Below are 23,894 nucleotides of genomic sequence, written 5' to 3'. Positions count from 1 at the left end.
GAGGGAAGATAATCGAGTGGAAAGAGAAATTTTATTTCCCTTCGTAGGCAAACACCCTTTGCTGTATAGGAACTAAGGCGTCCCTCCTCCCTTCCTTTCGTCCTGAAGTAGGTTAAAGGTTAGCATGGGAAAGACCACTGGCACATAATCTGCAGATGACATGACTTCTTGGCTTTACTACAAATCCATCCGCCACTTTTGGTCATCTGATGATTTTATACCTTACATGAACCCAAACACTCTCAATCCTGAGGTGTTACGGACAATCATCTGTATGAAGACAGAATAATTGTTAAAAGTCTATATGTTTTATCTCCACAATGCAATTTACCGGCATTGTACTTGAGTGAAATTGAAAGTTTTCATTCAGGTGACTGCCCTGGATTGGATACAGTCTTAAGGAGCCTCTCTGATCCTTTAATTTTCTCTTTCACTCTGTCTTTCTCTCTGATCTGGGTGCTATTGCTCAATTGTGCTGTTTCTATCATTACCTACTTAGTAGCAGCAACAGGAAATAAGCCTTAAAAGTGATAACCCGTCATATATTTTTTTTTTTTATTCTCCTGGTCTCATAAAAAAAAAAAAAAAAAAAACTACCAGTCGTTTATTTCATCTCACTTATTGTCGATCAGTCCCGCATTTTTTACCTCCTTACCGTGGTTTTCTTTGTGCTGTGGTTCCCAGCCACGGCCTGCTTCCTGCTGAATTAAACTGTAACCCAGACAAAACCAAAGAGCACATCTCTCCCAAAGTTCACTCGGAAGGTCGCCCCTGGTGAGATGGACATTGCAGATGTGCTAGAAAGATTAGAAGCTGCTTTGATAAAACCTGCGTCTGTTCTTTGCTTCGGGTCCTCAGAGTGGAAGATCGGATGGATTGCCATTGCCTTGCATTATTTAAGAGTTTTGATGAGCAGCTCCCAACAAAATTCCCCACAGACTCCAGACTATATGTGTGTATGTGTGTGTGTATGTGTGTGCATGCGCGTGTGTGCGTGTGTGTGTGTGTGTGTTTTAAACAGCACTTTAGAATGATTGAGATGTTCAAAAGGACATTGCCAGGTGAGCTCTCTTTGCGGGGCTCACATTCCATTAGGTTGTCCTTCCTTAAGGTCTCTTGGTGGCCCTTCTGTTCTATTTGATGGCAAATTCTGTTCATTCCAGATTGTGTTAAATCCCTTTAGCAGCTTCAAACAGCTCTGCCGTGCGGCAGTGTTAGCATTTGGGTGCTGATCAAATCAGTCCCTGGACTTTTGTTATTTTTCACTCCTTTGATGTTTTTCCTCCGTTCTTCTGTTTTCACTGGTTTCCACTTTCATCTCCACTGTCTGTTCTTCGATGGTGTTATCTATTCATTCGAGAGAGTCCAGCCATTCAGCCCTCTGAAGAAAGGGCCGTTCCCTCACTTCTCTGGCCTGTCCGCCCCAGTGGGTAGTCCATGATTTGTGTCTTTTATCCTGCAGCTGTGGAGACCCCTCTTTGGGTGACCACTTTGGTGATAGGATAAGGATTAGTGTATCGTGATTTCATTTTTATCAGCCTCGTCTGTGTCTTCCCATTTTTAGGTGAGATGTGGTGATTTCTGTTATGGCAGGTATTTTTATAAATGGCTTCGTTTCTGATCATTGCAAATGATGAAAGTTAGGCCACCTCATTTCCATCTCGGGAACTTTCCACAGATAGCTATTTCTTGTCATTTCCTGGAGGGTGACCGAATGGTCACCTGAACAGAAATGAGACCTTGAGGACTTTATCCTGGGTCTATGAGGATCTCTACCTGAGACTTTATGTAAGTCGTTTGTTCCCACAGCTGCCACGTTTTTTGTTCTATCTAAATTCCTTGCCACAAATATTGCATGCTCTTTCACCCAATTAAATATTTCATGTTTTATTTCAAAAGCCCTAGTACCAAATAATATAATTTTCAAAGGTAATATAACCGATTATGATTTTTTTAAGCTAGTTCAGTATTTCATACCAAACAAAGGGTGGTAGGAACAAAGTTCTATGCCAAATGAGCATCCCTTAAATGTGGAAGATGTTCAGTGTTAGAATTAATCATAGGTGATATTGCCTACCTGGACCGCCCCCCCCCATTTGAATGGATAACATATTAGAAGGTACAGGGAGAGTCTAAATAAATTAATGAAAAAGATAACCATAAAAAAAGAGAGAGAACACTTCGAAATATAATCTTAACTTCTGAGGCCAATGTCATGATGGGTACCAGGCTCTCCCAAGCACTCTGTGTATCCCTATCTGACACAGAAAGGACTAGAAATTGTGAGACAACTGTCCTATGAGCAGGCTTGGTTTATGCTCTGCATCATAGGAGTTCGTTTTCCGTAGACTGTCTAATTCATTAACAATTAACTGGGGATTTACTGGTGGTAAATTGTTGAAGAACTATGTAAGTGATCTCTTGGGGTAGGAATGAATAGATAATACAAAAATGAATGAACTGAAAGGAAGATTGAATTAGTCACAAAAGTCTTCTGCAAAAGTATAAGACAGCTTCCTGTTTCACTTTCAAAAATCCTCTTCTGGAAAACTTTCCTTAAACTTGCCAATCTGAGTTCCTCAGAATATAAGTTCTTGAAGAACTGGAACTTGGTTTTCAGTATTGAGCATGTGCCAACATTTATCAAGCGCTAGACTAGGGAGTCAGGAACCCTGGTTGAAGTCCCAGCTCTAACCATTAGTAGCGTGACCCGGGGAGGCTAAGCTGGAAAACCTCTCCAAGTTTTATTTACCCCATCTGCAAGTGGGCTTAATGAGCCCTGCCTGCTTGCTCTTCCGCCTGGACATTTGTCAAGTGTCAAACGGTATCCTTTAAACTGCATTTTCATGAACAACAACCTACGACTCCTAAGGATGATGATAAATTTAATAGCAAAATCACAGTAATTTTTTTAAAGATTTTATTTATTTATTTGACAGACACAGCGAGAGAGGGAACACAAGCAGGGGGAGCGGGAGAGGGAGAAGCAGGCTTCCAGCCGATCAGGGAGCCCCATGCGGGGCTCGATCCCAGGACCCTGGGATCATGACCTGAGCCGAAGGCAGACGCGTTACGACTGAGCCACCCAGGCGCCCCCAAATCACGGTAATTTTAATACAAAAAGTGTTATTCTGGAGTTCGGACAATATGTGGAGTGAAAGCAACAATAATCCGCAAGTACAGCCCGGAACATTCACAGCAGTGGCTTCCCCTTTCTCTGTCTAGCCCGGAGCGGAGAGAATTCATCTCGGGACCTTCGGTTCCTGCACTGTAGAGTCTGCACAATGTGGATCTAGCCTGGCAGGTGTAGAGTTTCCATGACTCCGATAAATTAACTGTGTTCATGGATGTTTTGCAGCTGCCCTGGAAACAGGCTAACAGTTTTGAAAAAGAATTGTTGCAGCCATGAAGAAGGTGTTGGTATATTGTGTGTGCATGTAGAAAGCGTACTTTAAAAACCTATCACTTCACCTGCACTGAACGAAAACAATGCCAAGTTGTGCTCATGTTTTTCTTTCTTTTTTTCCACATTGAAGTTACTTTAAGGGCTAACCTTTGCTTCCCCAGAATTCTGGCAGGTTAAACATTATTGTATAAATAGCAATTGCTACTATATAAATAGCAAGTATCTTAATATAATGATGCATATTTAAACCCCATCCCTGAACACCCAGAATTCAAGTAAATGTTTACAAAAACATTGCAGCTTTAAAAAGAGAGGGTATTTGAACAGTTTTTATTTTATTGATACTTGGCTAAGATTAGAATCAAATGAAATTCTAGTGTATAAAACAGTTATTCCTACTATGAAAACCTCTTTATTTTTCTACAAGTCCTCAGAGTATTGCTTCCTGAAACTGGAATAACTAAGACCCGAATTGTAAGGTTTTAAGTAATTAGAGGTATTACTTGAATTTTGTATAGCAATGCTGCAGTCACAGACATTATTAGAAAATGGGATATCCCATATAAATTAATTTTCTGCAGTATATTCCTATAAGTGCCTCACTGTATTTGGGGGTGAGGGAGGCCTTTCGAAATATATTATGTAAGTCCCTGTCTCCTAGTTCAGGGTTAATCCATTCTTAATGTTTCAAAATCATTATAAACATTAATTATTATGGCGTGTACAGTAATGCTGTAATATAGGATGTCCTCAGAGTCTCTCTACAGGTGTGGCAGGTTGTTTGCCCCTATGCTAAATGGCCCCATGCTGTCATACTTTTTATCATTTTTTTTATCTCTTCCTTCAGTATTTATTGTTTCTTCTTGCTCCTATGAGCAGAACTCTGCACTCCTTTCTGCTGTGTTTTTTAATATATTTTATATACTGGAAAATCAGATATCAAGGTTTGCAGAATCGTGTCTTACGTAAGAGTAAATAACCTCTGAATAAATGCCCAAGAGACTTTTTAAGAACAGATACGAACTTTAGTCCTTAAAATGTTAGTGGTATCTTTGCAGATCTTTCTTTCTTTCTGTTTTGTTTTCTTCCATGTTCCATGTCATAATGCTCCTGAGTGTGAGGCCTCTAATTATGAAAAGTGGTATAGCAATTATTTATACTTCTTTAATAGTTCCAATTTGGTATTACTTAGATAACCATTTGCCTTGTGGGTATACTGGAACCTGCATACCTTCTACTAGTTTTAATGATGATTTTTGGTGTGTAAGCAAGGGTAAGACTTTTTTTTAACTTCCTTTTTCCAATATCTCCCACGGCGCCTCACCCACAGTCTGTTCCCAGAAAATATCTGATGATTAACTGAGATTTAAAAATAATTACCATGCACAAGCTACATACAAATGAAACTTTCTAAGAACTATACTTGTCTCTCATGTTCTGGAAAATGCTTATGTGCTTTTCACACTTTGGTTTAAAAAAAAATCAAGAAAGACCAAGTTGAGCATAAATGATCAAAAAAAATTGTAAAGGAGCTGAAAATTGAATTCTTCAGAGATATGAATTCCAAGTACATCGCAGGTTTCCTATGGGATTATTTTGTTGATGGAGGAATTTGTAACTCATAATTAGAATCCCTTTCATTCATTCATTCATTCATTCATTCCAACAATAGCATTTATTGAATGCCTGCTGAGCCCCACCAGGAATGCACAGGCTTATCAGACACAATCTCAGGAAACAGACATTTTGGCCAGAATTTGAAGGTTGCTATGAGTCAGAGCCCAGCTGCCATATGTTAGAAGCATTCCCCCAGTTAAAACTGAAACCTTTAAAGTGAAGCTTAACTTGTTCTCAAACTAGCTTTGATTCTATTAGAACGATCCCAAATATTTCATGTTGTGGGAAGAAATCTGGAGAAGTGGTGTCATAATGTTTTCCTGTTCCCTGACAAGTCATTCAGTAGCCCTGTCCAAGATCATTTAAAATAGCCTGGAAATAATCGGAAGTGATGGGCCTCTGTGGAAAACACTTGCAGGATGCCTGTCGGCAAATGATGTTTTAAACCCTAGGTTTAATTTAGACCTGTTGTTAGGTTCCCTATAAGAATCCGTGTGTTTAAAGAATGTCGTCTTGAGAAAAATTAATATAAATGTAAGTTAGGTGACAATAAGGTTTCACCTAAAATAATGATTCTGGATTCTGAGGTTTTACCTATCTGTTCTGCTGGGTAATCAAATGCACAAATGTAACACCTCTGCCTCCCTACCATTAGCTTCCTTTGTCGGTGAATCATCATGTTTTGCATGTGCTGAAGACCAATAATCTAATTCAGTGTCACTTAATCATATCTGATCATCATAATTTTGTAAGGCAATCATATGTATACATTTTCAGTGATGTAACCACTGAATTATTTATACACCTTCTTTTCCACTGCATTCGACGATTTATATTATATCATTACCCTTAGTTGCACACAGGAGAATTGTGATCATTTTATAGAAATTATTGATATTGGGGGCACCTGGCTGGCTCAGCCAGTGGAGCATGATCTCAGGGTTGTGAATTTGAACCCCACGTTGGGTGTAAAGATTATTTACAAATAAAATCTTTAAAAAAAGAAATTATTGATTTTTATTCCCTCAAAACCTTAGGGACATAATAGATCTTTTTAAGAAAACATTTCAGGTAGAATCCTAATATGCTTATTAGCTGCGTTTCATTCTTTGTTTTATCAGGAGTGTTTGAAAGAGAAAAAAGAAATCTTGTTTTCAGAGAATACAAACTTTAATTATGTTATTAAAGAATCACTTTCAAACATTCAGAAAACATTTTTGAAATGGAACAGATAAATCACGAGTTTTTGTGAAGACATACTCATAGGATATGTGATGTACATAACCTTGATCCTAAAGAGTGGAGCTAGATGGACAGAGTCAGAAAACATCTACTTCTAACTGAAAAATTCTCCAAACTATATGAGTTCCCTGAGTACGTACCACTAAATACACGAAGAGTTGGTACTATCCAGATGGCTAAATAAACTCACAGTTCCTACTGTTCATCAGTATATTTCGTGTTGTTCATATAGTTACAAACATCTAGTTGTGTCTCATAAATTATTCCAATCCAATGGCTATTAGATATCACCAGTGTGCCAGATACTAATGGTTTTAATGCTTACTGTCTGACCTTTAAGGTCTTTAAAAATCTTGAAAGATAGATACTATTTCTCTTTTTTTAAAGATTTTATTTATTTGAAAGAGAGAACGAGCAAGGGGAGGGACAGAGGGACAAGCAGACTCCCCACTGAGCATGGAGCCCAACACCAGGCTCAATCCCAGGACCCCAAGATCATGACCTGAGCCGAAGTCAGATGCTTAACTGACTGAGCCACCCAGATGCCCTGATAGATAGTATTTTTCTAATTTTACAGAAAAGGAAACCAAGGCTCGAGGACTCTAAGTAACTTGTTACCAGCCACATAGCCACCAGGTATTAGAACTGGGATAAGAAATCAAATTTTCCAATTCCAATTGCAGTGCTCTTTGCACCACACATACTGCTTTCAAAAGAAGTATTTATTCAACAAATCTTTATCCATCATCTAATATATGCCAGGCACTGTGCTAAGCCTTACTGTTATCAGAGATACAAAGGTGAGTAAGACAGATGTCTTCCCTGCCTCTTAGAATCTAGAGTCCAGGGAAGAAGACATAAGAGAGAACAGATGATTACCAGGAAAAAAAAAATGGTGTGAAGAATCAGGTTTATGGAAAGGGAAGAAGAGGATGCCAGTGGGAACCCAAAGCTCATCTGATGGAGGCTCTCAATGTGTCCAAGACCTCCTGAAGGCAGTGACATTTAGACTGAGATTGTAGGATGGCAAAAAAAAAAAAAAAGATAAACAGATAGACATACATACATACATACATACATACATACATACATACATACAAACATACATAGATGGATAGATAGATACATAGACAGAGTTGATTCTCATTATTGGCAGATTCTGTATTTGCAAATTTGCCTGCCAACTGAAATTTGTTTATAATCCCCAAATCAATACTGGCTGCCATTTTCAGACTTGTCCCCGGGGGTGGAGTGTCCTGATACACGTCGCCAGCTAAAGTGTGATGAGGCAATGCTCTGTCTTCTTGTCTCAGCTCTCGTACTGTAAATAAGTGTCCTTTTCACAGTTTATGTAGTGCTCCATTTTCCTAATTTTTGTGCTTTTTTGTTGGTGATCTTTCTATTTAAAATGGCCCTCAAGCACACAGCTGGAGTGCTGACTGGTGTCCTCAAGTACAAGGCTGTGATGTGCCTTACAGAGAAAACACATGTTAGAAAAGCCTCATTCAGGGATGCTGGCCGTGAGTTCAGTGTTAGTGAACCAACACTATCAAATAAGGTGTCTTAAACAAATACACAGAAAACAAGGTTATGTATTGATGAGGTGACAAAAATGTTATGAGCACAGGCTCACAGGAGCCTAACCCTATATTTCTCCTAGGGGAAGTGCCTCAATATTTGCCACTTCAGTGGTCCTAGTGACTTTATAGAACCTAACTATGTCAAATAACAAGAACCGACACTAGGTAGATAAATATCTGACACCACCAAGTGCTGGCAAGGGTTCAGGACAACTAGAACTCTCAGACATTGCTAATAGGAATGCAAAATGGCACAGCTTCTCTGGAAAACCGTTTGGCATTTCTTATCGTTGAACTTCTATATTCCATACACACTAGCAGTTCTATTCCTAGATATTTGCCCAAGTGAGAGAAAAACTTATGTTCACACAAAAACCTGTACATGAATGTTAGCAACTGTATTTGTAAATGCTAAAAAAGTGGAAACAGCCTAAGTGTCCTTCAGTTAGGGACTGAATAAACTGTGGGATGGAATTTTACTGAACAAGAGAAAGTAACAAATTATTAATATGCTCAGCAACGTGGGATGTATCTGAAATGCATCATGCCAAGTAGAAGAAGCCACAGTCTAAAGCCACGTAATCTGTTACTCCATTTAAGTGAGGTTATTTAAAGGCAAAACTATAGGGATCAAAAACAGTTATGTGGTCGTGCCAGGGTTTGGGGAAGGGAAGTAAGTTGGCTACAGGGGAGCACAGAGGAATCTGGGAGGAAAGGAGATGGAACTTTTCCATATATTGATGGGGGTGGTGGTAATTCAACTAATACTTTGTCAAACTCAAAGAACTGTACACTAAAAAGAGCATGTATTACTATATGTAAACTATAATAAGAGATGAAAAGACTGAGATTTGAATGATGAATCAAAATACAGTTCTTCTAGTTTGCCACAATGATATCGGAAAATACCGTCTTGTATAGCATAGGGAATGTAGTCAATAAAATGGGGAAAATGTTGTTTGGTGACAGATGGTGACTACACTTGTGGTGGCGAGCCCTGAGTAATGTATAGAATTGCCGAATCATTACGTTGTACACCTGAAACTAACATAGCACTGGATGTTAATTGTATTTCAATAAAGAAAAATAAAAAGAAAGAAAATGCCATTAAAACAAAGAATACTCTTATGTGTTTTACTATAGTTCTAGTTGATAAAACACTTGGTATAAAATAAACACCATGTAATTCATGTAACACTGTGAATTGAGCAGTGGATGCCATGAACATATAAAACATGTTTTCTTTTCTCTTGGTTTTTTTTTTTTTTTATAAATACTTTATTTCTTTACCAGAGAGAGAGAGAGTGAGAGCAGGAACACAAGCAGGGGGAGTGGGAGAGGGAGAAGCAGGCTTCCCGCTGAGCAGGGAGCCCGATGTGGGGCTCGATCCCAGGACCCCTGGGATCGTGACCTGAACCGAAGGCAGATGCTTAACGACTGAGCCACTCAGGCACCCTCTCTTGTTTTTTAATGCTTAAATTTAACCTGGTTCTTACTGGTTACAGGAAACAGTTTCTTACTGATTGTTTGATAAATGGTGAAATCTGGTGAAATCTATACTATACTTCTAATATATGCATTATTCATAATAGGGCAAAACTTTTGTTTGATTTGAATTACCCTGTTAGATGGCATTTTGACCTTAGGATAACAGAGAAGAAAATAAGACAATAGAAAAAATATGATACTATCACTTATCTTGCTTATATGTGGTTATTTAATGGTAGGCAACTGTGAGACATGGGTGGTTTAACTGCTCACCTCCTTGGAAGCAGGAAGACCTACCACCTGACCTCTTTGAGTGTCTTCCAGTTCTGGTATTTCTCTTTTTTATGCTTCCTTGTTTACAATGGCTTTGTCACATTCCCTCTGTTATATTTCAAGGAGCAAAGATGTAAATCAAGTCACCATTACATTCTAGCTTCTAAAAATCACCTTCACCATACAATATGTACCTTGCCTTTGGAAGAATGAGCAAGTTGGAGTCTCTGAGGCTATTATTGTACTTGTATTATTGTACTTAAGCCTTTACAACAAATTCAGTAATATTTATCAGTAATTTCTCAGTAACGTGTACCATCACTTACATAAATCACTCTTTCTTACTTGTATTATGACATTTTAAAAATTATTTTTATCTATATTTAAGATGTGTTGTCAAAACATCTAAAAGGCGTATATATACTATGTCTTTGTATAAATAACAGGGTCATGCATGACTATAGTCAATTCATGTGGACAACAATTTATTCAAATTGCATTGAAAATTAAGTGATTGTGCTTAAGATTATTATACCATCAAAGCCATTTGCTAGGTGATTAAATAGGTGAAGGAAATGCTACACTATGTGATATGTTGCAAAAACTATGAAAAGAGCATCAACAATACGATTTGGAAAAGTGAAATCAGCAAATATCCCTATCTCATGCTTTTTAGTAGAATAGGGTGAACTACAAAATTACTATTTTTATGTTTTTAACAGATGTGTTCTTTTGAAGTCTTTTAGAAGTGCAGTGTTGGCTTTGTAGTTTTTAGCTTACTTGCAGCCCTATTGGACACTCCATTACCAATATTTAGAGTTGTTTAATTATTCCAAAATAAGACAGAATTCCCCTTAAGAGTTAACATGTAGCAAGTGTTTCTTAAATGTACAAATGGCAACATTGTTTTCAAACAAGATAATTACAGCTGTGTACAGTATGCTTCTTCATTAGTAAGTAATTAAATAATTTACTAAATTGTGCAATAATTCATAATGACACATGCTAACCCTGCTCAATTATAGGAGCTAGTGATAAAAGAATTTCTTGCACACATGCCTGAAATTTATTAGAGTAGTAATTTTTGATTCCTGGGGAAGTCAGCTTGCCATTTTCAAAATACTGAGTAATGCTCAATTCAAGGAAAATTTTTTTTTAAATTTTGAGAGTCGTAGCATAATGGTTAAGAGTGCATACTCTAGAACCCACTTACAAAGGTTGTTTTTAAGGTTCCACCATTTATTAGCCTTCTGTTCCCAGCAAGTTACTTAATTTTTCTGTGCTCCAGTTTTCTCATCTGTAAAAAGAGAGTCTGGGGTGAATTAAATGTTAAAAAGAGCATAAAATCAGTGCCTGCCACAGAGTAAGTCCCAAGGAATTGTGAATCAGGAGGAGAAGTAAAGGGGCGCCTGGGTGGCTCAGTCGTTAAGCGTCTGCCTTCGGCTCAGGTCATGATCCCAGGGTCCTGGGCTCGAGCCAGAGCCAGAGCCAGAGCCCCGCATCCGGCCCCCTGCTCAGCGGGAAGCCTGCTTCTCCCTCTCACACTCCCCCTGCTTGTGTTCCTTCTCTCACTGTCTCTCTCTCTCTCTCTCTGTCAAATAAATAAATAAAATCTTAAAAAAAGATCTTTAAAAAAATAAATAAAAACAAGAGGAGAGGTAAAAGAAGCAACAACAACAGTGTTGTATAATTATCGGAAAGCCCTTTTGATATTGAAAAATTATCTTTGGGGACATACGGCTTAACTGGATACTCAAAATCGAATGTGAATTTTGGAGTCTTCTGAATTGAATGCCTCATTTAATCTACCTCCCTCTTACAAAATGGAAGGGAAGAGCACTGACTCTTTTTTTAATGTGAATCGAACATATTTAGAAGAATTTTAACATTTCTTATTAAGACAGAAGAACATACCCAAATCTATTCTTGTTTCAGTACTCAAAGCATACTTCCCCAGTGCAGGGCTGGACATAAATAATAGGTGTGCTTCTGAGAGCAGTGAAGAGACTTCTGATCAAACGCTGTCAGCCAAATGAATCCCATCCTATAAAGCTGGAGCTTAAATGTGAGCATCAGAACCACTATTGACATGTGACACAACTGTCTGAAATGTCAATAGTTATAAAATGAGTATTTCATAATGCAGAATAATTGATTACTCTGCTTGACTGAACAGAAACATATTTTCTCTGTGAAAGCCAAATAATGCCCGCATTTACTCCTGGAATGCTCCTCGCTGCGAGACTCGGATTCCCCAATGAAGCCCACGTACTCTGCAGCCCTTGATCATGCACGACAAAAATAGAGAGAACCATCTGTAACTGCTTATCTTTTCTCCATTATTTGAAAATATGTTTTTAAGATACTTCTTAAAAAATAAAATATGGCCTGTATACAAAGCATCTATATTAATAGAACTGTCGCAGATAATTTTCAGAACTTAAATGGATGAGATACAAAATCAAATAACATTCAGTTTCTCTTATTCATCCTAAAATGCCCTGCTTAGCTTTTCGCTCTGATGAAATAACACCCATTTCCAGTTTTATTCTTCCTCTGTGTGCTGTGATGTGGAACTCTTTTGCTGTATGTGTTTTATTAAGTGTAATTTAACTTTATGACTATCAAACCAACTATTAATCCTTACAATAAGACTATGAAATGGGTGAGCAGCAAAGAGATTTATTTTCTAAAGCACAATTCTCTTCTTCTGCCCTCGATTATTTTTCCAAGACTCGTTCTTTGAATGTATATAGTTTGCAAAGGTCTGTGCTAGGCACTGTGAGGAAAAGCAGAAGCAATAGTAACAACCTATATTTTGAGCTTTCTCGACTCCTTGTCTATATGTACTTTATGTTGCTTGTGAACCTTCACTACTACTTTCTTAAGTAAGAGAGGCATTTTCTTTCTCTGTACTTTCATCTGTGTTCTGCCCTCCTGTTAAGACGTTCTTTAATCCTTTTTCTATCCACTAGATTCAATTTGTCTTTCAAAGTGTAATTCAAGTGGTACCTCCTCCATGAAGTCCTTCTTCTCATAAAATTTAAGATTAACCCTGCACAAAGTAGCCCCTCTTACTCTTGGCTTACATAGCATCTTATTTCTGGGACACTTTTTCTGCCTTACGTTGTAAGCATGGCATTCATTTGCCTGCTAGACGGCAAGCTCCTTGAGGGAAGGTCTGCTGTCTTAGTCGTTTTCCTTCCCTCTCCGTGTCCTGGCACATGTTCTTTGAATTGTAACGCACAGATGTTTACATTCTTCATTGGATGGGAGCTTCCACTCTTATAGGAGATAAGACATAAGAAAGTGAGACCACAAGGCCCCTTAGACCAAGGGATAATTTAATTTGTACTCATCTTTGTATTCCCAATACTTAGCAGGTACTTAATAAATGCTTGTTTAATACACATACACACAGTTTCAAAAATTGTAAAGAGCTTAGCAAAAGTGCATTCTAATAGTCATTTCAGCACAAACTTTGTTAAGGTCAATAATTTATGCCAAGCACAGGCCTTGTGTGTACAACAAAGTAGGGGCCGGTGGGGGTGGGGGTGGTACTTCCACTCATAAGCCCTACTAAGACGTAGTCACTCTATCCTTTCTTTAAATTGTTGAACCCTCCCAGTGGCCCTTCAAGGCTCTACCAGCCTTATTTCACATATGAGGAAACAAAGGTTTGTTCAAATCCCTCAGCTAGGGGGTAGAATAAAGTTTGCTTTGGGGCCCAGCTTTTGTCTAATGTTAGAGCTCATTTGACCAGACCACAGAGTTCAGTGACACAAAGAAGCCTCCTTGGAGAGATAAATTGATGTGGTGCAGCAGAGAGAAGGGGATGGTGTTCCTAAGAAGTGGATAGGACTTGATCCTGGACGGGGTTGTGGGATGTTTGAGTTGCAGGAGCCCTCCAAGGTTCTCATTCCTTCATTTTACAGGGAAGGGGCCTGAGAAGTGAAATGACTTGCCCAGGGTGGCATAGACAGCTAGTTAAGTGTGAAACTTGCACCCAGGCTTCCAGGTTCTGAGTTTGCTTCTATTTGTCATGTTCCTTTAACTAAAAAAAAAAATCACTTCCTGAATGGCCTGTTCCCCTGCCCTCTGCGGGAGTGGGGTGAGAACACCCAATGGGAAGACAAGGGACGGAGGTCCTTCTGACCTCTGATGTGCATCTCCTTCCTTGCTGCCTTGGCAGGTGTGTGTGTGTGTGTGTGTGTGTGTGTGTGTGTGTGTGTGTGTGTGTGTGTAGTAAGGCACCTGCTGCCTACCTATTCTGTGGAGGTTGCTCACATCTGTAAACCTGTGAACGTCACCCTTCCCCTCATTGTGATGGTTACAAAACATCTGCCAGTTCTTGAATTTCCCAATAGATGTATGAGATACGTGGTTCCAGAAATCTCAGAATCCCTTCACCATTGTCTCCACCCAGCCAAATCTTTCCCCTCCAACATCCCATTACACTAGTAAGCACACTAATGATTTGGAGCTGTCTGTCAACTGTGAGGGGCAAAGTGCTGTGCGAACATGTTTTCAGTGGGCAACCAGACACTGCCTTCATTTAGGGTTGCTCAGATGACTCAGGGAGCTGACTTCTCTATAGTTTCCAGAGCCAAGGTCAACTGATCAGTGAGCTTGTTCTTGTTTGATTCTCCAGGACAATAGCAGGCACATAATACACATTCAGTGAATGCTTGATAATGTGAAGTGTGTGTGTGTGTGTGTGTGTGTGTGTGTGTGTGTGTGTGTGAGTGTATAAAACTGAAGATGTCTCTTGCCACCAAAGTACAGTTTATTTCACCATATTTCATGGACTATGTATACGCATACACACGTACATTTACATCTACATCTATATTTGTTTTAAAATCACGAGTGGCAAGCAAGCTATATTCATGTGTTCATCTTCTCCCTCTTCCACTCATAAATAGGGGGGGCCTCTCTGTCACCTCTGGTTTCCAGGTCTCACCAATATTATTCCATTTTATAAATGTTCCTTTTTGAGACACTGGCTCTTTCCAGAAAAATTAAGCAAGTCTGTCAAGTATTATAGGTAAGTTTGTGCCTTCTCTGTAGCTTTCCAAGTAGTCTTATTTAGAACTCTCTGGGTCTGACCCTGTTTGGTCTCCAGGAGACCTGCCCCTCTGCCTCTATGTCGGTCCGAATGGCCCAAGTCCTACAGATCACAGTGCAGTGGTGGCTAAGAATTCGGTTGAATCAAGCTGCCTAGGACCACATTAACCTTTCACTGATCCCTTTCTTGTTCAGCTAGAAAGAAATTAATTGACTTAGCAGGCTGCCACACACTAGAGAGGGAGAAGCAGGGCCTGGGTGAGACCCAGAGCCAAAATGCTCTCTCATGTGCAGCCGCAAACTTTGAAATCATCTTTGTGCTAGGAGCTCCTTGCCCACTCAAGATAAATCTCTTGATCCATTGGTTTGCCATTCTCCCCAGTAGCAGTACTGTAGTGTGATTCAGTGTGGTATGCCAGACCCCATTTGATGGAAAAATCAAATATACCCTCATAAAGTATCATTTCTGTATTTAATCTCTGAAAGTGGGAAGATTGGCACCAATTTACTGGTTACATTCCAGTCTAGATATCCTGTAGAAATACAGCAGGCTTTCCTCAGAGGCATTTGGGAACAACCTGGCATCAGAAATGTCTCTCCACTTTCTTGCTAAGTGACAGATCAAATGTGAAACCCAGTATATAGGGACCCCATGTGGGGCTGTTACCAGCACTAGAGGACTTTGAAATGAATTACATGTGTTTATAACATGTGTAAGTATGCAGGGTGCCCTCCTTTTCTGAGATTAGCCAACAGAAACATTTGAATCAAAAAGTAATGTATAACATAATTTTTTTAACATAATTTTATGTATGGTAAAGAATTCCCCATCCAGTTTAATTGTCTTCGTGTTAGCAATATTCTTTTTCTATTTTCTTTTCAGAACACTTGGTAAAAAAAAAAAAATTAAATGGAAAGAATATATTGCTTAACACTGTTTTCCCCCATAGTAGGTACTCCATAAATGTTTGTTTATTATAATCCAAATAATTATTCCTATATGTTAATATATAGTTGGTAAAAGTTTGCGCTGAAATGTGCATCATTTATGGCTCAAATTTGGTAGTGTCAAAGGGGGATATGGATCCTTTCATTCCTGACTGATTTATTTCGTGGAGGATTTATAATTCCACAGAAAGTTTGTATTTCAAGGTTGTTTTGTTTTGTTTTTCTTTTTAAATAGCTCTCATTTTTACTTTCAAAGTTTCATGAGAGCTTTGTGTTAATATAAAGAACAATATTATACCCCGGGTTAAAAGCTGAAGACATTTAATGGAGGCATGTATTACAAATAGCATCTAGCCACACAGGAAGGTTAAGACTTAATATCTGAAATTCTGTTGTTGCTCATTATTTGTAGGACCAGAATGAAATACATTTCCAAAGGCTAAGGTCAGTATTACATTATCCTGGAAATGTCTTTGTTGAATAAATGTGTAAATATTTCAAATAAGTATTAGGAGATTATATTTCTATTGGGGACATATCTATAGGATGACTGATTCTACTACTTGTAATTGCAGGAGCACACATGTCACGTTACATGTCATTCCTGATTACCGATTTCATCTGAAATGGTCTGGAAATAAATACCGATTACTAGTAATGTAAGACTATTTACCTTGGAGTCAGATGTCTGACAGGCAGGCTAGAGCTAATGGATTTGGTCATTTTTAAAGCATTGTTCTCTAAAACAGGATACTGTTTTAAGGTAACATTGCAAGTTTTCCGAGTAGCGTATCTGGATTCATTTGCAATTAATATGAAGAACATACCTATGAGCATGCAGTCCCTGATGTCTTTCCAGCCTTCAATGGTACAAAGGAAAGAAAATTGTACCTGGGACCTACCTACTAGACAGCTTTGGCTTTACTCTTCCTTGTTATAAAGTCCTTAGATCAAGGGAAATCAAGAACCAAATATGAAGGATGGTGTCAATGTAACTGAGGGGTGTTGCCTCATTGGGAGATACAGTTGCATCATGGGAAGGTGGTGTGATCTAATTTCATAATTGTAAACCTCATAGTGGGTATGGTTGATTCATTTGAAACTCTTGTCCACTTTGCTATGGCTGGACAGCTGAATTAATATGGGTAGGTCTTGGCTTCACACTTTCATAATTTCTTATTTTCGTGGTTTTATTTGAAAAAAATCGAAAGTAGGGGGATGGGGTAACCGGGTGATGGGCATTAAGGAGGGCACATGATGTGATGAGCACTGGATGTTATAGCAACTGATAAATTATTGAACAGTATATCTGAAACTAATGATGTACTGTAAGTTGGCTAATTGAATTTAAATAAAAAAAGAAAAAATCTAAAGGAAAAACTGTTAGGATGGCTTTAGCTGAAATCAAACTTTTATAAAGCTATGGCTTGATTTAAGGTATGATAAATTTTTCTGACCTTCTAAATCAGGACTGTGTAAATTTTGCCTTGAAAAGGAGGCTGGGGATGGTGGGGGGTATATGAATCCTAGTTTTCTACAGAGCTGATTGTCTGCCTGTATTTTAAATCACAGCCCAACTCGGGGGCAAGGACAACTGTTATATTGGGGGGAAAATGCTAGGACTCTCCTTATTTAATCAGCATGAAGGCATCAACTAATAACTATCTAATATTTTGAGTTGTAAATGGAAATATAGACCATCAGAAAAGAAAGCAGAATTGAAGTTGTGTGAAGGAACAGTAGCAGGTATGCAAACTGGGCTTTCGAGATTTTTTTTTTCCTGTTATGGTCAGTATTATGCACATACGGCAAAATTTTAAATAATGCAGACTCTGGGTATGAAGCATCTGAAATTCATCCTCAAGAGATTTATCTAATAATACTCTCAAGATTCAAGTTTCCATAGGCCAGTAAAAAGGATTAAGCTTCAAAGTTCAGAGGGAATTAAGTCTTAATTTTAAGTTAAAATTCACAAAATTTACCTTTATAGAGGTATTTTTGTTTCCCTTCCCAGAGTGCCACAATATCTCATTTTTAGGGTGTGAAAACTAGAGGCTTTCCCACCTGCAGATGGGTTCTCTGGAGAGAATGATGGATATGGAAGAGCCTGGGAATTTAGTGGTTCAAGTCGGCTGGCGATTGGATTATCGTGTAGGTGATTCACATAGAGTTTTCTGCTCTCCTTCCAGGTAACAGTGTTCCTGGGGGAAAGAGGGAGGTGTAAACAAGGACCTTTGGTGAAGTTGGTGTGATGGAGATTACCGACGTCTGGGTGGGCGAGTTCCGCCTGCCCGGGCCGAGTCTCCCGGGAAAGACTTAGGAGGCACTTACTCCACTCCCCGGCAAGGTCCGGGTGACAGCGTTCTACATGGCCCCGTAGGGGGCCCTACCGTCCGAATAGAGCTGGGGCGCTCTGGGAAGTGAGGGTGACTACGGCCCCCAGGCCAAACCCCTCTTTTCCGCCGACGAACTGGAGTATTTAACGCCCCGGGGGCCCCGGAAAGGAAGCGGGAGAGTGGCGTCGGGTGGCGTGCCCCTTGCCCCACGGGGTGGGGGCAGAAAGCGGTCAGGCGCGCGTTCCGCGGGGCGCTGCGTGCAGAGAGCACCCTGGCGACCACAGGTGCTCTGGGAGGCGAAGAGAAGGCTGGGGGCCTGGGCGCGGGCCGGGGGCGCGGCAGGGCAGCGTCTGGCTGGGGTGCGCCCGCAGAGCCACCGCCGCTCACCTGCCCGCGGGGGCGGGGCGGGGCGCGGCGCGGCGCTGGGGCGCGCCTGCCTCCCGCCTCCCGCCTCCCGCCTCCCGCCCCGGGAGGAAGCGGAGGGGCGCGGTGTAAACAGAGCGGCGGCCGTGATGTCAGCCGGTCACATGGAGCCTCTTATGGCTCGGGATGGCTCTCGGCGGGCGGGCAGCTGCGGCAGCTGCTGCTGTGGCTCGGGCGGCGGCGGCGCGGCGGCGGCAGAGGGGGCTCCGGGGTCGGACCATCGGCTCTCCCTGCGCTCTCCGCACCGCGGCTTAAATGATGTATTTTGTGATCGCAGCGATGAAAGGTGAGCCGGTAGCCCCGCCGGGGCCGGGTGGGCTGGCTGCTCCGGGGGGCGGGGAGGAGGGCGCGCAGGGGGAGGGGTGGGCGCGCCTGCCCGAGCGCACGTACTGCCCGGGGCTGGGCGCCGAAGCCCCGCCAGGGCCTTCTGGGCCACCGCTGCGGCGCCACCTGAGCCCGGCCGCGGGATCAGCCTGCCTCCTGTAGGGGGCAAAGGCGCACGGGCTGGACCCCCTCCCTCTTCCGCCCCCTCTGACTCCTGTCAGCCGCCCGGGTCCGCCTGGCACCCGGCGGGGCTCTCGGAAGAAAGTTTGCTGGGAGTCGCGGCGCTTCTGGAAGGGAGGGGAGGATCCGGGGAGCTCGGAGGAAGCCGGGGACGCCCGCGGTCGGTCCCCAGGGCCCGCACCCCGGACAGCTCCGGCCTACGTAGGGAAGGCGCTGCGGCCGGGCCGGGCCGTGCGTGCGCGCCGACGCGATGTCATCCCTGGGGACTGGTCAGCGCCCCAGGCCTTGCGCCCTCCCCCCCGTGGCGGCCCCGAGGCCCCGAGCGCCCGAGCGGCCGCGGGCCGGGGAAGTGCGGCCGTTTCGCTCTGCGTCCCGCCGCGGCTACTTCCGAAAGCGCCCGGGCCCGAGCGAGACGGGTTTGTCGAGCGTGCCAAGACTCTCTGGGCTGTCGTCCGCAGCCGCAGCGCACCCCGACTTTGATACTTTGGGTTGTGGATGGATGTGGGTCGGCAATCCTTGCCCACAGGAGTCGCGGGCAGCGGTGGAAGTTAGACGGCGGTGAGGGCCGACCCGCGCGGGTTAGTCGCGGTCAAGTCTCCCCACCCGGCCTTCCGCCCAGATCAGGATTCCTTAGCAGGCTAGGGGGGGATGGCAGGGGGGACTAGTTGAAGAGAGGATTGATTCGAGGTCTTCCCAGGTGAGGGGGAAAAAACCGAGGCAAGTCGGGGAAGTTTCTCATGGGAGAGCCAAAGTTTGGAGGTGTGCAGGAAGTCGCCTGTGCGGCCGGGAGAAACCGAGCCACGCTCTTAGGACTCTGCAAACAGCCCTGGAGAAACTCAGCCAACAGCGCGTTGCCCGCTTGTGCGCCAGCAGGTTCCTCCGGGGGGATAATCTGCCCGAGCGGCTTCGCGGACCCGGCGGCTGGGAGCGGGGATTTAGAACCCCATCTGTTTGCGGCGTACCGGGCTCCCCTAACGCGCAGCGTTTTTGCAGACCCAGACTGTCGTGCGGGTTCTGCCCATCCGCGCGGGCGCAGGGACCGCGTTAAGCGTTTGGTAGGTTGAGGTTTTGTTGCAATCCAGGATGGAGGACACTAGTTCCGTATCTGAGCTGCGTTTACTTTCGGATCACCGAGCTTTGCCTTTCTTCATTAGAGATTGGGTGGCATCTCTTTTATTAATTATTAACAGGCCGAAACGTGCTGGACACTAAGATGAGCTGCTTGAGATGAAATCTTTCTATACCTACGATATATCCACGGCAAATTTTCTATCTTTCCTTCGTGGCTTTCGGAAAACGGGGTCTAGTCGTTTTTAGAATAAGGAGGGAAAACCTTTGTGATTCACGTTCTCAAGCACTTAAAATCATTTTGTAAAGAAAAAAATGTTTTTCTTACCGACTTTTTTTTTTTTTGGTAAAAGAAATCTATGCTCTTCCCCTCCCCCTCAAAAAAACTTTTATGCTATTTCCTGCGTTTTATTAATCCTGTAAAACGACTCAAATAGCCTTTGTAGTCAAGACACTTTCTAATGTTTTTTTTCCCCCCCTTTAAGTTATAAAATAGATATTGCTATTTGGAAGATGTCAGTGCCAGTCTTTATCTATTTTATGTTGTATAATTTGTGTTGATTGGGGGGAAGGGTGAAAAGCTAAGATTATTTCCCCTCATGAGCAGTAACCACCAAACAATAAGGAAAGTATGTTTTAATATTTTAATCTAATGTTGATGCTTCCCAAGGATTTTGCTTTCCTAGCTCCAGTACAAAGTTCGGTACTATCCCTTACTAATATAATCATGAGAATCACACCACCACCAACATCCCCCAAAAGCTCTAGCCCACACATTTGTTTTGGAGTGACCTCTGGCTGCCATTAGATAATAGATTCATAGTGACGTGCTTTGAGAAAAGTAGCTCAGAAGTACTAGCAATGCAGTTTTTCTATAAGCATGAGAGAGAGAGAGAAACAGAATGCATCTGGACAATTAGAATATTTCATTTCCAATATCCTAACATCCTGTGTTTTAATGGGATTATCTCGCTTTGGTGCAAATTTAAACTGAAGAAAAATAGTTGGTGGGAAAATGAGGAATGCTGTAAATGTTTCCATATCAGATTTAAGGGGAAAAAAACTGGCCCAAAATCATATTAAATACTTCCCTGCTGCCTCTTATTTTTAATAGTTAAATTGGTTCCATATGTAAGAGTTTGTATAATTAGATTTTTCATGCAAAACAGAAGTACTCTTTATAATATAGCTTTTTGGTACATGTATGCATGTGGATGGAGGAGGAGAGAACAAGCGACCATAAAAGAGAAACATTCTCTTTGTTGGCTGATTACTTATGTTTTTTAAACATCATTAAATCGGGCCTTTTGAACTCACCAAAGAAGAAAATCCTTCCTCTGCGTTAGTTGTCAAATAAGTTTAGGCTTAAAGTGGTTTCATGCTTAGAAGTAATAAATCTTCATTTAAGCAACTCTGGTCTCATCCTTCAGTTTTGTTTTTGTTTAATTAACAACAAAATTCCAATACCATTTGGATTGCTTCTTGGGCAAACAGAGAGAGCCAGCGATAACATTTATAATCAGGGGAGCACTTGTTCTGCTCATCATAAAAGTGCATTGGCCAAATGTCAGGCAGCAGCCATGTGCTGAGAGGAAATGCAAGGGCTTCATCAGTTTCTGTAGATTATATACCCCTTTGCTTCATGAGTGCTCAGCCTATGCTCATGTAAATGGAGTTAGAGTGGAGAGAGGCTTACAGGGAATTTCTGTCCCATAATAGATTCTTCCCCCAGCACAATTCATGTGCAAATGAAAAACTTCACCTTACTGCTCTGGAAATATTTTATGTGTTGGTGATTAGTAGTATTTCCAACTCGCATAAATTTGATTTTATAGTTTTGAAAAACTTGGCCTTTCTTTTTACCCAATGAAATGTGAATTTTATCCCTGGTCTTCTTTCAAGCATCCCGTCAGTGGTATCCCTTAGCAGGGATTTTTGTCCCATTTTTGTGACCTTTGATGGTAGGATTGGGAGAAGGGTGATGGCTGGATCTTGAAAGGAGAAAATCCAAAGGGCTGCGCCACCAGGCAGAGTTCACGGGGCAAGGAGGGGTCAGTTCTTTTAAAGACAAAAGAGGATCTCTGAATCCATCTGTCCCTGGGAGGAGGGGGGAGCTCAGACTCTCTATGAAGTAGAGAGTATTTTTAAAGCACCCTTTTCTTGAGCAGCCTCTTGATTTTATATATTTGAATCCCATTACTTGAAATGCAAAGCAACATCATACTCAAGTAAACCACTTTGCTCTCAATTTGAATTGAAAACCATGTAATTTCTTGATGCTGCCCAGTTATAAAATAATACAATTTCTGAATGGAAGTAGTCCGATAGAGGGATGGATGGATGGATAGAGAGATAGAAAGAATATGATTTATATCTTAGGGGTTATTTTATAATTAGTAGATAAATTAGTAAATATATGTTAATAGTTCTTACTGCCCTTCTTCTTCTCTCACCTTTCCCTTCCAGCCAAGTGAATCACAATGAAATGGGTGAGATCAGCAAGTAGATAATTGCAAAGCACCTGCAATAGCACCAGCCACTTTGTAATTTGCTCAGTGTCGTCTAAGAAAATAATATTTACAAATGGCCATTTACTGGGAGAAAAAGTTACTAGATAGATGGATAGATCGATCTGCAGGGGTAGAGTTGGAGTTTGGTTTTCTTAAAATTCTCTTAAATTATTTTAGTCATCAATAAAACCCATTGCGTGGAATAAATCTAAGTACTTCATCCTAGAAATATTTTCTGATGCAGTCTAAATATTCATAGTGCTTATTAGTAAGAAATCAAGGCTGCTTTAATCTACCTATTTCATATTTAGTAAGTATTAATACCATAATTAGACTCAGGATCAGCAGCTACACCATGTGTATGTTTCTCTGCTTAAAAAAAGAAAAAAAAGATAATTTGGAAAGATCCACCAGTGACAACACGTACGAACTAACATTTGATATTATCTCAAAGGCCACGTATTGACCCTATGAGGAATGACTGACAAATTTTCCCTCTCCCCCCTCTTCTAGATCCTCCCCTGAGGATACCTCCCTTCCAACCCAGCGGTTTGAGTCATGGACTTAGAGAGTCATAGTCAGAGCTTTTTTATTTGTTAGTATGCATGCTTTTCTGTAAATTGTCAGAGCATTAATGTCCAGAGAATAAGGGGTCTAAATGGACCGATAATAGCATATATTATTAGCCCTTGGGCAAAATGCAAGAAAGTAGGTGAAAACTTTTATTTCTGGATTTTCTTTTTAAAGTGACATTTGGTAGCCCTCATCATATTATAAGGAGGTAATGTGGTAATTTTAAAAGTCTTTGCTCCTGTGAGTGTGAAAAGCCATGTCTAACCTGTTCCCTAGGTTTGCCAGTGATTTCGTTTTTTGATTTTTATTTTATTGCCCTGAAGTTTACTAGGCATTTCGTAAATACACAGGTGGATGAGCTGATCTATATTTGTTTTGTGCTTTATGCTTTGCAAACATTCTTATCTCATTTAATCCTCTGTGGAAAGCCACCGATACTCTCACGGTTGTTGGTTGAAGTGAAGCTCTGGCAGGTTGTGTTGTTGCAGCCAAGCCCTTCCAGGCTGCGAAGTGGTGAAGCAAGGACAGGAGTCCTAATTTCCACTATTTTCATGCTGCCTCCCCTGGAGAAAGCTGTGACTATGTCCTGGATATAACTTTGTCTCTAGTTAGTGAAAATTATAACTCTGGCATTTATAAGAGAAAAAAATAGATTCAATTATGTAATGCTTTGCTGAGCCTAATATCTTTAAATTACTACTTAATAAAATCAATTTGGTACAAATGGGGTTATTCTTATTTGCTCATCATTAGCTCTCTTCACCCATGATTTTCATTAAGTCTGCCTGTTATAAGAGGATCTGGGTGAAATGTAAGCATTACCTTCCTAAAGAATACAGAACACTATGAAGTGCGGCTA

The 23,894-nt window shown here is 41.2% G+C and overlaps 1 protein-coding gene across 2 annotated transcripts in view; it reads left to right on the top strand.

Moving 5' to 3' along the window:
- Nucleotides 1-23,894, top strand: part of RORA (RAR related orphan receptor A) — a 708,798-nt gene that overhangs the window by 589,785 nt on the left and 95,119 nt on the right. Inside the window, exon 1 of one of the 2 annotated variants that reach the window (XM_027569194.2) lies at nt 18,493-18,666. The exons of the other annotated variant lie outside the window; for it this stretch is intronic. Within the exon in view, the coding sequence (XP_027424995.1) occupies nt 18,636-18,666 (31 nt within the window). The 5' untranslated portion in view covers nt 18,493-18,635. Of the gene's footprint in view, nt 1-18,492; nt 18,667-23,894 lie in introns of those variants that run through there. 2 annotated transcript variants of the gene reach the window in all.

Source organism: Zalophus californianus, chromosome 6 (assembly GCF_009762305.2).
Source record: "Zalophus californianus isolate mZalCal1 chromosome 6, mZalCal1.pri.v2, whole genome shotgun sequence".
Taxonomy (NCBI): Eukaryota; Metazoa; Chordata; class Mammalia; order Carnivora; family Otariidae; genus Zalophus; species Zalophus californianus.
This window is presented reverse-complemented; position numbering and strand designations above follow the sequence as displayed.